Source organism: Chelonia mydas, chromosome 5 (genome assembly GCF_015237465.2).
Source record: "Chelonia mydas isolate rCheMyd1 chromosome 5, rCheMyd1.pri.v2, whole genome shotgun sequence".
Classification (NCBI taxonomy): domain Eukaryota; kingdom Metazoa; phylum Chordata; order Testudines; family Cheloniidae; genus Chelonia; species Chelonia mydas.
Genome location: NC_051245.2, coordinates 88,527,543 through 88,541,165, shown reverse-complemented (window position 1 = coordinate 88,541,165; position 13,623 = coordinate 88,527,543). Strand labels below are relative to the sequence as shown.

The window sequence follows — 13,623 nt, the reverse complement described above, 5'->3', positions numbered from 1 at the left end:
TGATGGGCTGCGTGCCAAAGGTTGCCAACCCCCGCTCTAGTATGACATTCCTGTTTAATGTATCCTATTTCAACCCGTGATCTGTGGACCCCTGGGGGTCCGCAGACTATGTCTAAGATTTCCAAAGGATCTGCACCACCATTCGAAAATTTTTAGGGGCCCGCAAATGAAAAAAAGTTTGAAAAATCACTGGTCTAGAGAGGAGACACAGAATCAGTCGTCAAATATGTAAAAGGGTGTGATAAAGACAATAGGGATCCACTGTTTTCCATATCCACTGAAGGTAGGAGAAGAAGCAATTGGTTTATTTTGCAGCAAGTAAGATTTAGGTTAAATATTAGGAAAAACTTTCTAACTATAAGAATAATTAAGCACTGAAGCATTTTACCTTGGGAGATCGTGGAATCCCTGTCTTTGACGGTTTTTAGGAGCAGCTTACATAAACATCTGCCAGATACGGGTTAGATGTATTTACTGTTGCCTCAGCGCAGGGGAATGGACTAGATGACTTCTTGAGGTCCCTTTCTAAACCTTCATTTCTATGATTCCATGATTCAGCTGAGAGTCTAGACAAGGACAGAGTTTATTTCATCTTTACTATTATAATATGATGATCACACTTTGGTAGGTGCTTTACATAAATCCATTAATGTTAACTTTGTAAAGTGATTTGAAGTTGTCAGATGGACAGGTCCATTGAAGTACCTAGTGTTATTGGCGGACCAAGTGATCAAAATGTGGATGACTGGGTGAATCCCGGGATGGCTACAGATCACGCACAGATTGGGGTTCAAGTGCTCATGGTTGTGCTATGGATTTACAGGCATCACTCCCTCCTCTGTTAGGAATACATGAGAAATAATAACAATAATACACAGGCTGAAGGAGCTGTAGCCTTTGGCTCTCATAGACTTTAAGGCCAGAAAGCATCATCATGATCTAGTCTGACCTCCCACATATTGCAAGCCATAGAACCTCACCCATCCACTCCTGTAATAGACTCAAACTCTAGCTGAGTTACTGAAGTCCTCAAATCTTGATTTAAAGACTTCCAAGTTACAGAGAATCTACCATCTACTCTAATTCAAAGGAGCAAATGACTAGTGCTCTCGTCATCCTGGGGCTTGTAATAAAGCAGGAAGATGAGGACATGCTGCTGGATGGAGGTTTCCCACTTGAATTTGGCAGTAAGAACTCCATTGCAGGTGTAGGAGCAGGATTTTATAATTGTACTGTGAGAATTAATGTATGATTTGATTTCATCCTGCCAGCCACTCTTTTTGAATAGCAGAAAGGAATGACCTTCTGGAACATAGGTAGAAATGCACCTGACAGACTGCCAGTGGCTGTACTGATGTTAAGGCAGGGACAGACCAGAACAATCCTTATGACTGATTATGGTCACTCTTTTGTTTTAGGATAAGTTATAATGTCTACTATGGTTTCTGTAGCGATGCGAGACTCACCCCTGCGGCACCTCCTGCTAGTCGTACGGGGAATTAGCTCGCCAGCCTCCGGAGCGCCCTCTGTCGGCTGGTGTCTCACCTCTCACTGGCCCCGTGTCCCTCCTGGACCCCAGTGCCCTTTCCCTTGAAGGCTGCCCCCTGGCAGTACCCCCACAGTCTCTGGGTCTCCCCTCCCCAGGGAACCCCCAACTCCACCTCACCTCAGTATATGGCTACTGCCAGTCACCACCTAGTCCCTGTTCACTGGGGCAGACTGCAGTGTACAAGCCAGTCATCACAGGCAGGGGGGGTTTGGACCTGCTGCCTCTGCCTCCCCTTGGCTGCCCCCTGCAACCTCAGTACCTATTTGGCCTTAGATTAGGCCTGCAGCCTCAGGGGTTTCCAGGCCGGAGCTCCCCAGCTCCTCTGGCCTTCCCCCAGCTCTGCTCCAGTCTTGGTACCCTTCTCAGCTCATAGCAGCCAGGTCCCTCCCTCTCAAAAGGCCCGAGAGAGAGCGCCTCTGTGCTCCTGGCCCACTGCCCTCTTATAAGGGCCAGCTAGGCCCTGATTGGGGCATGGGCCCAGCTGTGCCTTTTCCCCCCCACTCAGTCTGGGCTGCTTGCCCCAGCGACAGCCTTCCCCTGGGCTGTTTTAAGCCCTTCAGGGTAGGAGCAGGTGACCACCCCTCTACAGTTTCCTATATGTATTACAAAGGCACTCTAGTTAAATATACATTTCTTTGTTTTAAGGTTTAGTAAGTAAGAGACAGGATCTTGTATTGTGTCTATGTTAAGGAGATTCAAAATAAATTGACACTGTTTGCATTCTCAAAGGTCTCTGTAAAAAGACTGTTTGTGTGAATGAGGAATATATGCATCAGGAAAAGAGAAGGTGTGAAGGCCATTGTTATAGCCAGATGGTCAAGGAAGAAGGAGTAAAGAGATTTAACGACACCAGAGAATCATCAAAGCACTTCCATATTGAAGGAAGGGCAGATTGACGACCCTGAGGTGAAGGCCGGCACCCCTAAAGACAGGACAATTGATTAAATTGGAACCAGGACAGGATGACCCTCTGAGGTGTATTGGAATGTTTACATCAAAAAGGTTTCAGAGTAGCAGCTGTGTTAGTCTGTACCCACAAAAAGAACAGGAGTACTTGTGGCACCTTAGACTAACAAATTTATTAGAGCATAAGCTTTCGTGAGCTACAGCATTCGGTGAAGTGAGCTGTAGCTCAAAAAGCTTATGCTCTAATAAATTTGTTAGTCTAAGGTGCCACAAGTACTCCTGTTCTTTTTACATCAAAAGATACACCAATTTAGTAGTAACTGGTCACAAACTGACACAGCAAAATCCATAGACTTCAAAAGAGAAAAAAAGACTATAAGAACAGGGTGCTTGGCCATGGGACTTTGGGTTCATCTTGCCACACTCCAGGAGCACTGGATCACAACTGACAGAGCCCTTCTCCCCTCTACAACCAATCTGGCTGGCCACTAGATTGATCCATACTCTGGACTGGTACTATAAACATCAACTGGCAGGAGAGAGACAGAGAGAGCGTGTGTGTGTGTGAGATTGAAAAGCATAGGCTAACTGTTGTATTCTCAATAAATGTACTGTGCTGCCTTCTTCCCTATAAAGATCCTGTGTGCTTCTTATAAGCATAAGACAGGAGCATCATTTCAGGAAAAATTGAAGGCTTGTGGGAAGATGCGTCAAGAACAGAGTTTTACGTGTGGTTACGTTACAGCCTTCAAAGTCTGGGAGGGAGGACAGCACAGTACATATAGACCCTATGAAAAGCGTGGGGGACACACCTGCCCCCTTTGCCCCACAGCAAATGACTCCCCCACTCCAGTTCCTGACAGAGGGGTGGCACGACGCGGACGCTGCCCGCCCCCCCCGCGGCGGGAGCAGCAAACTCACCCGCCCAGGTGCGAAGAAAAAGAGGCCGGCCAGGGTCCGAGCCAGACCGCACCGTGCAGGAGCCCCACTCCTCCCCCAGCCATACAACCCCTCTCCGTCCGTCCCCTGTTCTTCATGCTCCTTCCCACCTCATTCAGCGACACAATCCCTGCTGACTGAGCCTCCTTCTGCGCGACACATAGTAAACCAAGCTCCCCGGGGGCAGTTTATTGGATTTGCGCATGAGCATCCACAGGCTGCACCCCGCCCACGCCGGTCCTCCTGGGCGGTGGAGGCTTGTGCACGCATGCGTTAGAACCTGCTCGTGTACTGCCGCCCTGCCAGGAGCTCGGGGTGATTTTGCGCATGCGTAGCAGCAGGGCCGAGCTCCGAACGAAGGGGGTGCGTTGGCTGGTTGCTGCGCGAGACGGAGGCAACGGGCACGGTGAGGTGACAGGGGCGTGATCCGCACAGGGCCCCGCGCGGCCCCTAGAGGTGAAGCCGCCTGTTCGGCGTGGGAGGGGCCACTCGTGGGCTGGGCCGGGCTTGGGCGCGCGTGTGGCACGGAGTCCCTCGCAGGCCTGCCTGCTGGGGCCCCCGCCAGGCCAGCCGCTGTCCCGTGCCGCGGCCGCTGCGGCGCCTGGCCTGCGAGCTGCCCGCGCGGGGCTGACAGGGCCAGGGCAGGGTCACTGGGGTGCCGGCGGAGGCGCCTGCGTTCATCCCCACCGCTGGCAGTGCTACCCCCCGTGGTGTCCTCCCATTGAGAACTGCAGCAACTTGGCGCTGGTGTCACAGGTGACCAGCGAAGGAAAAAACAATTGGCCTCTGTATCTCCTGTTCGCTTCTGTAAGGAAGGTCTGGTTTCATTTATTTTAACAGTTCCCCCGCCCCCCCCCCACTGTTCTCTGCCCCCCCACGATTATTGGAGAACTAGTGAAATGGTGACAGCACCAGAGCTGGAGAGGGAAGGCTGAGCATAAGAACGGCTGTACTGGGTCAGACCAAAGGTCCATCAAGTGATCAATCCCCTGTCACCCAATCCCAGCTTCTGGCAAACAGAGGCTGGGGACACCATTCCTGCCCATCCTGGCTAATAGCCATGGATGGACCTATCTTCCATGAATCTAACTAGCTCCCTTTTGAACCTTCACAGCACCCTCTGGCAAGGAGTTCCAGAGGTTAACAGTACTTTGGCTGAAAAAATACTTTCTTGTGTTTGTTTTAAACCTGCTACCCATTAATTTCATTTGGTGCCCCCTTGTTCTTGTATTATGAGAAGGAGTAAATAACACTTCCTGATTTACTTTGTCTATACCACTCGTGATTTTATAGACCTCTGTCATGTGTCCCCCCCAGTCACCTCTTTTCCAAGCTGAAAAGTCCTAGTCTTATTAATCGCTCCTCATACGGAAGCCGTTCTATACCCCTGATCATTTGTTGTTGCCCTTTTCTGAACCTTTTCCAATTCCAATATACCTTTTTTGAGATGGGGCGACCACATCTGCATGCAGTATTCAAGGTGGGAGCATACCATGGATTTATATAGAGGCAATATGATATTTTCTGTCTTATCTATCCTGTTCTGGATGATTCCCAACATTCTGTTTGCTTTTTTGACTGCCGCTACACATTGAGTGGATGATTTCAGAGAACTATCCACAGTGACTCCAAGATCTCTTTCTTGAGTAACAGCTAATTTAGACCCCATCATTGTATAGTTAGGATTATGTTTTCCAATGTGTATTACTTTGCATTTATCAACATTAAATTTCATCTGCCATTTTGTTGCCCAGTCACCTAGTTTTGTGAGATCCTTTTGTAGCTCTTCACAGTCTGCCTGGGACTTAACTATCTTGAGTAGTTTTGTATCATCTGCAAATTTTGCCATCTCACTGTTTACCCCTTTTTTCAGATCATTTATGAATATGTTAAATAGGACTAGGCTCAGTACAGATCCCACTATTTACCTCTCTCCATTCTGAAAACTGACCATTTATTCCTACCCTTTGTTTCCTATCTTTCAACCAGTTACCAGTCCATGAGAGAAGCTTCTCTCTTATCCCATGACTGCTTATTTTGCTTGAGAGCCTTTGGTGAGGGACGTTGTCAAAGGCTTTCTGAAAATCTAAATACACTATAACCACTGGATCTCCTTTGTCCGCATGCTTGTTGACCCCCTCAAAGAATTCTAGTAGATTGGTGAGGCCTGATTTCCCTTTACAAAAACCACGTTGACTATTTCCCAACAAATTATGTTCATCTATGTGTCTGACAATTTTGTTCTTCATGATAGTTTCAACCAATTTGCCCCGTACTGAAGTGAAGCTTACAGGCCTGTAGTTGCCAGGGTCACCTCTGGAGCCCTTTTTAAAAATTGGCGTCACATTAGATGTCCTCCAGTCATTTGGTACAGAAGCTGATTTAAATGATAGGTTACAGATGACAGTTAGTAGTCCTGCAATTTCACATTTGAGTTCCTTCAGAACTCTTGGGTGAATACCATCAAGTCTTGGAGACTTATTACTGTTTAGTTTATCAATTTGTTCCAAAACCTCCTCTAATGACACCTCAATTTGGGACAGTTCCTCAGGTCTGTCACCCAAAAAGAATGGCCCAGGTTTGGGAATCTCCCTCACATCCTCAACAATGAAGACCGATTCAAAGAATTAATTTAGTTTCTCCGCAATGGCCTTATCGTCTTTGAGTGCTCCTTTAGCATCTTGATCATCCAGTGGCCCCACTAGTTGTTTAGCAGGCTTTCTGCTTCTGATGTATTTAGAAAACTATTTGCTATTACTTTTGGAGTCTTTGGCTAGCTGTTCTTCAAATTCTTTTTTGGTCTTTCTAATTATATTTTTACACTTCATTTGCCAGAGTTTATGCTCTTTTCTATTTTCCTCATTAGGATTTATCTTCCACTTTTTAAAGGATGCCTTTTTGCCTCTCACTGCTTCTTTTACTTTGTTGTTTAACCACAGTAGCTCTTTTTTGGTTCTCTTATTATGTTTTTTAAATTGGGATATACATTTAAGTTGAGCCTCTATTACGGTGTCTTTAAAAGTTTCCATGCACCTTGCAGAAATTTTACTTTTGGTACTGTACCTTTTAATTTCTGTTTCACTAACCTCCTCATTTTTGTGTAGTTCCCCTTTCTGAAATTAAATGCTAAAGTGTTGGGCTGCTGTGGAGTTTTCCCTGCTACAGGGATGTTAAATTTAATTATATTACGGTCACTATTACTAAGTGGTCCAGCTGTATTCACTTCTTGGACCTGATCCTGTGCTCCACTTAGGGCTAAATCAAGAATTGCCTCTCCTCTTGTGGATTCCAGGACTAGCTGCTCCAAGAAGCAGTCATTTAAGGTGTCAAGAAACTTTATCTCAACATCCCTTCCTGAGGTGATGTATACCCAGTCAATATGGGGATAGTTGAAATCCCCCATTATTATTATTGAGTTTTTTATTTTAATAGCCTCTCTAATCTCCCTGAGCATTTCAGAGTCACTAACACCATCCTGGTCAGGTGGTCTGTAATATATTCCCTAGTGCTATATTCTTATTTTTCAAGCTTGGAATTACTATCCATAAAGATTCTATAGTACAATTCAGTTCATTTAAGATTTCTAGTTCATTTGATTCTACGCTTTCTTTCACATATAGTGCCACTCCCCCACCAGAACGACCTGTTCTGTCCTTCTGATATATTTTGTACCCAGGTATTACTGTGTCCCACTGATTATCCTCATTCCACCAAGTTTCTGTGATGCCTATTAGATCAATATCCTAATTTAATACTAGGCACTCTAGTTTACCCATCTTATTATTTAGACTTCTAGCATTGGTATATAAGCATTTTAAAAACTTGTCATTTTTTGGCTGTCCCCTATTGCATGACATAATGGAATGGGACTTTTTTTCATTTGTCTGTTTCTCATTAGATCCTCTGTATTTTATCATTTTCCATCCTCTCCTCCTTATTAGGACATAGCAATCGAAAGGGGAAGGGGCTTTTAAACAACCTGTTTTAAAACTCTTGAATTTTGGTTCTTAGGTGACTAACATTATTTACGGGACATCTTGACTAAATGTCCAACGTAGCTTTTAACTGAGGGATGTTAGTGCTGCGAATCATCCATACCTCTCAGAGGAACTCCAGCAAAACCAGGGAAGACTAGGCTTGACATTTCTGATATATCTAAAGTAAAACAAGCAAAGGGGTAGGGAGGAAGCCTACAGGCCTTTTCAGACACAAGACTAATATTTTAATTCATTCTTTATAGGTTACCTTTTATGATGCACAGTTTAAAAATAATATTTGAGTCTGAATGTGCTTGCAAGTTACACTAAGATTACTAATACTGCAAAAGTGACTTACTTTGTACACCTGACTGTGTTCCGTTTGTAGTCAATTTCACGGATTCTTCTTGTTTTGGGTCTTTCGCATAGGAAGAGAGAATGGAAGTGAGAAAGAGAGATTTTTGCTTATTATAAAACCTTAAAAATTAAATGTTTAATACCCAAAATTCCTTTAAGCTTTTTTTAAAAATTGATTGTCTTTCAGGTTGAGTATGTAACTTTATTAATGGTTGTCCAGTCAAGGAGTAGTGATATTAACATTTTGCAGTTCTGGTTTTTGAGTTTATATAGTAAAGTCTATTCAGGGGAAATTTTGAAAGAGACAACATCCTTTTTAAAGGAGTTATCAAATTATGGGCTGTTGAACCTTCAATGTTGCCCTTTGAATTTACATCTGACTTGTTCATTTTTTTTTCCTTATGCAAGATAAGCATTGGCTCCCATTAAATACTTTCTATAGTTTATTCTTGATCTATGGTTTGTATTTATAGGTGCAATATTATGGTTATGAAAGCTTCAGTAGAAGATGATGATTCAGGATGGGAGCTCAATATACCTGACAAGATGGAAAAGGGTAATACAAACTGGATCGATATTACCCAGGAATTTGAAGAGGCCTGTAGAGGTAAGTTGTACTTCTTAGACTCTTAAGGATTCCAATTTTTAAGAAGCCCAACCATAATTCTTGAAGTTGCCTTCTAGTCTAAGGCTCCACTCCTGCAATGAGCTCAGTGCGGGTAGACTCCATTGACTTTATTGGAAGTATGCAGATTCAAGAGTCTGCCTGTGTCAAGTTTATAGTGGGATTGGGGTCCATGAGATGAGCAACCCTCTTCAGAAGATATAAACCTCCTTCCTTTTTTCAGGCTGCTTTCCTCCTTATGGTTTTTCTCATTCTGTTAAAAGAACAGGAGTACTTGTGGCACCTTAGAGACAAACAAATTTATTTGAGCATAAGCTTTCGTGGGCTACAACCCACTTCATTGGATGGCATGCATCCAATGAAGTAGACTATAGCCCATGAAAGCTTATGCTCAAATAAATTTGTTTGTCTCTAAGGTGCCACAAGTACTCCTGTTCTTTTTGCGGATACAGACTAACACAGCTGCTACTGGGAAATCTTGTTTATCCATACGGGACCTGTCTCCTGTTTTCCTGGAACTGTCAAATTTATCTAGATTGAACACAGCCCTGTATCCTAGAAATCGACTGTCCAGTGCTGATTTTTATTCATTTCTGCAATTGAATCAAAACTGATAAGTTTCTCATGAGAGGTAATACGTTCAGGTTATTGGAGAAAAATACCTTCAGTTACTGTTAAGATTGCTACTCAGAGTTAATTTGCCTTGTGCGTAATTTTTAAACTGACCCTTGGTGCAACATTAATCAAAAATAACTTTCTACCAGTATGTTACACACATTATTTTGCATGCACCATATGAGGATTTCCTTATACTAATCTAGAAGGGGGATCCTCAAATGCTGTCTTAGACCAATTTTAAGTTCCCTTTGAATTGTTGGAATGGCACAAAGGGAGTGCCTTGGGTGATGGCATTGAGCAGTTAGTGTCACATTTCATGGTAACTATGCCTGTATTTCCTCTCTTAGTCCACCAAGGATACTCCCAGCCATCACTTCTCTTGGGAGGAGACCTGTGTCTCTTTCCCTCCTGATTGGGATGTTAGGGCTGCACAGCTCCCTGATTTACACTGATATATTTCCAGCAAGCCAGACTGCCTAAACAGGCCAGCATCTGTGCTTTGCTTTCTCTCCAATGGCTATGAACAGTGTAATTGCCAGCAGTTACAAGTTACCACACAATTCTTTCTAAGCAAGCACATTTATTTTTAAGGTAAAACCATTACAAGTAAAACATATTAAAAATAATAAAAGAACCTACATGCATGCTAAAAAGCTTACCAGAAGTCACCCCAGCTCCACCCTTGAGCTCTAGTAGGTCAGTCTTTGAAAACCCACAACTGGGTTTTCTCCATCATTACAAGTTCATAACTGTCTCAGATTCCTAACCAGCAGGTCAGCCTGTTTCTTTATACAGCTCAGGCCTTTGATCTCCAACCTCTGGGAACAGATAATCAGCAATCACCCTCTCTTCAGGGTGTAAGGGTTTTTGCATAACCGGAGGTAGGAATGTACATTAATCTCTCCTTAGGCGTTTCCCTGGAAATGCACTTACTGTCCTCAGAGTCCATTTTTGTCTGGTATATTTTCAGTATAGTCCTTTGGACCCCCATGTCTCACATCACATCCGTTCCCTAGAGAGGTTACGTACAATCCAGACCACAATTATATATGAACTTTGCATTTAATGCAATGGATCCCAAAGTTACTTAAACTTAATTCAATAAGGTTTTATGAGGATATTTGCAGGAAATTGCCATTATCTGTCTGTGACACTTCCAAGGGGCACCCTGGTTGTGAGGCACCTCGCTACCACCTGTCCTTAGTGTGTGGAAGTCTTGTCTGTGCCTCCTGTAGTTCAGCTCCCTGACTCCATCAGCCTCTGGCAACACAAAGCATTATCCTTCAAGTCTCCACAGGCCTCACTGTCTCTGTACAGGTTAGAGATAGCCACATACCAACCCCCAAGTTCTGCAAGCGTTCCTCTGGAGTGCCCAGCTCCAGTTCCACTGAACATTCACAGAACTGTCAGAATCTATGCTTCCAAAGGAATAGCATGCACCAGCTTACAAGATTCCCAGCATTTTGAGTTAAGAATGGCTGAGATCCCCTTTTCATAAAATCAGTCTTACTGGCAACCTGTCTTCACAGATTGAAAGATGCCAGAACGCCTCTCTGCTCCCACAGATAGACCAGACCTTTGACCGTCACCTGAAAACATGATGTTCCCATCGCTCCTGCACTGTTTACCTCTTCTTGTTAGTTTCCTTCTATAGTCTCTGTCAGATCTTCATTAGCATTTGCCTCTTTGTGGTAATAGATTTCTACTGTGAGGTACACAATGGTTCACCAAGGAGATGTTGTCTCCCACCACCTGTCTTAAGAAGTTTGTCTCTAGGCACACTACCTTCGAGTATCCTGCCTTTAGCTGCAAGGTTTAGAAACATGATTTGCAACATATATGCCTATCTCTTCATGTTTTTGTATACATATAGCTCACAATGATTATGATGACCTGTGTGACATAGGCTTTCATTGGCGACCTTACATGACGTTCTTTTGGTGAATCCAGGGGACCCATCTATCCCTGTGTCCTCTGCCAGTTGCATTAAGAGATCTTTGCGTCACGCTGTCACATTTGGTATTATATTTTGCCTTCAGCATCATAATATACATCAAAGGAAGAGCAACAATGCATGCCTTTCTTCTGTATCTCCTTCTTTTGTAGTGTAAAGCCTGTTTAGCCAGTCGAGCAAGCTGTTTGGTTAAATATCTGTGATGAGCTGCTTTAGAGTAATATCCAAATTAATGATTTGTCCTGTTGTGTTCCTTCTAGAATTGAAGTTGGGAGAACTGCTTCATGACAAGCTGTGAGTATCCCATTGGGATATAATTTTTGAGATGGGAGTAATATATATTAGTATTTAGTGACCAACAAGATACTTAGTCTTTCTGATTTTGTCCTTATATGCAATCTTTTTATACTTTTTGTAGGAGTCCTTTCTGATTTTCTGGTCATAAAAGAGCTCCTGATGGAGCAATATTGGCCTCTTACTAGTCTTCCTATATTTCCTTTGCATTAGAATAATTTGCAGTTGTGCCTTTAATATTGTCTCCTTGAGAAACTGACAGCTCTTCTGAAGTACTCCTTCCCTTAGATTTTCTTCTCATGGACCTTACTTAGGAAATCTGAGTTTGTTAAAGTCTGATATTTTTTCTTTAAGTTTTCTTTATTCTGCTGCTCTCACTCCTTTGTTTCCTTAAAATCATGAAATCTATCATTTAAAATGTCACTGTCATTTTAGGATAAATAATGGGTAATATGTAGTGTAAGGATGACAGGATTAAGGTTTGGATTCAGCAAAGCACTTGAACGAACATGTGCTTAGATTCCACTGATGTCAAAATCACTTCCATGAAACTGTTTCAACCATCTGAGTATTTTTATCTTATCAGAAAAATATTTTTCAGGTGTTAATACCATGTTAACAAAGATAACATTATTAGTCAAATGTATATCAGATGCTTCAAAAATAATATTTTTGTACAAAAATTATACATCAAATCATTAAAGTCAGTAGGAAGTAAGCATCGGCCTACCCTTTGCAGCAGTATTTTGTGTGGCTTCTACTTTCTGAAGGCTGTGCACCAGGCTTGCTGAGTAGGTTATATGCCAAAGTTGAGGCCTTGTCTGTTGTTTTCCATATACCAGCTTTAACCTGAATGTTATCTTACACATTTATTAGCAGTATTAACCATTATGACAGCAACAGAATATAGTGTCAGAAACTGGATTGTTTCTGCATGATTTTTATTAAACTGTTTAAAAATAAAACTGAGGCTTAAAACATGAATTCTGTATTTCTTGTTTGTCGGGGTAGAAATGTAAATGTTTTCTCTGGTTGTGGCATAATCAAGACCAGTTTGTTTTAGTTAAAATCAGTTAAAGCTATCAGATATACATAATGTTCGGTCTCTAAGAGGACGATATGTATTATGAGTTCTGTCTCTGTGTGTGTGAAGATACATACATAGGCACAGATACTTAGTAATTGGGTATTTGGCTAAAGAAGTGCTCTTCAGTTTAAAATAAAGCCCAGGATTTTCAAGAGGACTTGAGACTCCATAAAAATTGGGTCCTTACAACGTTCCTCAGATTGGGCACCTAACATCACTAGTCACTCTTGACAGTCTTAGCTAATGTGTTGACAAATGGCAAGTTCAAAACATATCACTTGTCAGTGTCTCGGTATTTAATAGTTTGATACTGGTGCCTGATGATAGTGTGTGGAAATCCACTGCTTTGTGCAAATTAAATGATTGTATACTAAGTGTTTGTTGCTTTTCATTGTTGTCCTTAGTTTTGGTCTTTTTGAAGCCATGTCTGCTATTGAAATGATGGATCCCAAGATGGATGCTGGCATGATTGGAAACCAAGTTAATCGAAAGGTTCTTAACTTTGAGCAAGCTATCAAGGTTGGTGTCACTTCCTTCCCTCCTTTTCTCCTTTTTATTGTCTGTTAATGCTGCCTTAAAAAAGAAAAGAAAAGTAGAGTTTTAATAAATCATAGCTATGCACAACTTCAACAATCACATCAATGACCTATGAAAACTGAATATTTCAACATTTAATAGAGAACTTGTTTTATGATATTTTCCCTTCAGATATTTTCAGAAAAAATAACATGCCTTAGAATATGAAGTCCTATTCATCTACAGAATAAGTACAATACAGATAACTGCAATATAAGTTTCCCCATGCTTCCCAATTGTATGCTTCTGAGATGAAGATTTATTAGATTATCTAGTCCTTTCTGCTGAAAGGATATTTCAGTCTCCTTGCCCATTCAGTACTTGGTCTCTCTACTGATATTGTAAATTGACACTGGATTTGATGATGTGGATTCCTGTTCACTAGGAACTGGACAGAGGCCAAGTAATTTAACAAAGGCCATGGAGCAGCACTCTGATGATGATCTTTCACTACTGATGTCCTCAAATTGAACTGATGAAGTAAAATTGAAAGATTCTGCATCCATCTTGAGGTATTCAGAAACCACAGTTAGATAAGAAAAAGCAAACATTTTGAAAGAGTCAAAAGAGAAGCAGCTCTAAGAATACCTTCCTGATTTTTCAAAATGTGGGTTTGGGTGCATTGAACAAATGGCTTCCTAACTGGTAAGGTATCATCTTTTAGGCTTTGATCCTGCAGTCAGTGGAGCTCTCTACAGGCACTTGCACACGTGAAGTTTCTTATAAGACTGGCCCTTGTTT

At 42.3% G+C, this 13,623-nt stretch overlaps 2 protein-coding genes across 9 annotated transcripts in view; one reads left to right on the top strand and one right to left on the bottom strand.

Moving 5' to 3' along the window:
• AGTPBP1 (ATP/GTP binding carboxypeptidase 1) overlaps positions 1-3,678 on the bottom strand; it is a 167,029-nt gene extending 163,351 nt beyond the window's left edge. The window contains exons 1-2 of one of the 5 annotated variants that reach the window (XM_043547337.1): positions 3,505-3,640; positions 389-566 (exon numbers count right to left, since the gene is read on the bottom strand). The gene's annotated coding sequence lies outside the window, so the exon portion shown is untranslated. Of the gene's footprint in view, positions 1-388; positions 567-3,376 lie in introns of all 5 variants that reach the window. The other 4 variants (XM_043547333.1, XM_043547329.1, XM_037901764.2 and 1 more) reach the window with 4 other exon arrangements.
• Positions 1-13,623, top strand: part of NAA35 (N-alpha-acetyltransferase 35, NatC auxiliary subunit) — a 52,570-nt gene that overhangs the window by 6,430 nt on the left and 32,517 nt on the right. The window contains exons 1-4 of one of the 4 annotated variants that reach the window (XM_027827907.3): positions 3,647-3,800; positions 8,202-8,335; positions 11,186-11,219; positions 12,711-12,825. In XM_027827907.3, the coding sequence (XP_027683708.2) occupies positions 8,212-8,335; positions 11,186-11,219; positions 12,711-12,825 (273 nt within the window). In that variant the 5' untranslated portion in view covers positions 3,647-3,800; positions 8,202-8,211. Of the gene's footprint in view, positions 1-3,646; positions 3,851-4,060; positions 4,211-8,201; positions 8,336-11,185; positions 11,220-12,710; positions 12,826-13,623 lie in introns of those variants that run through there. The other 3 variants (XM_037901768.2, XM_043547340.1, XM_043547341.1) reach the window with 3 other exon arrangements.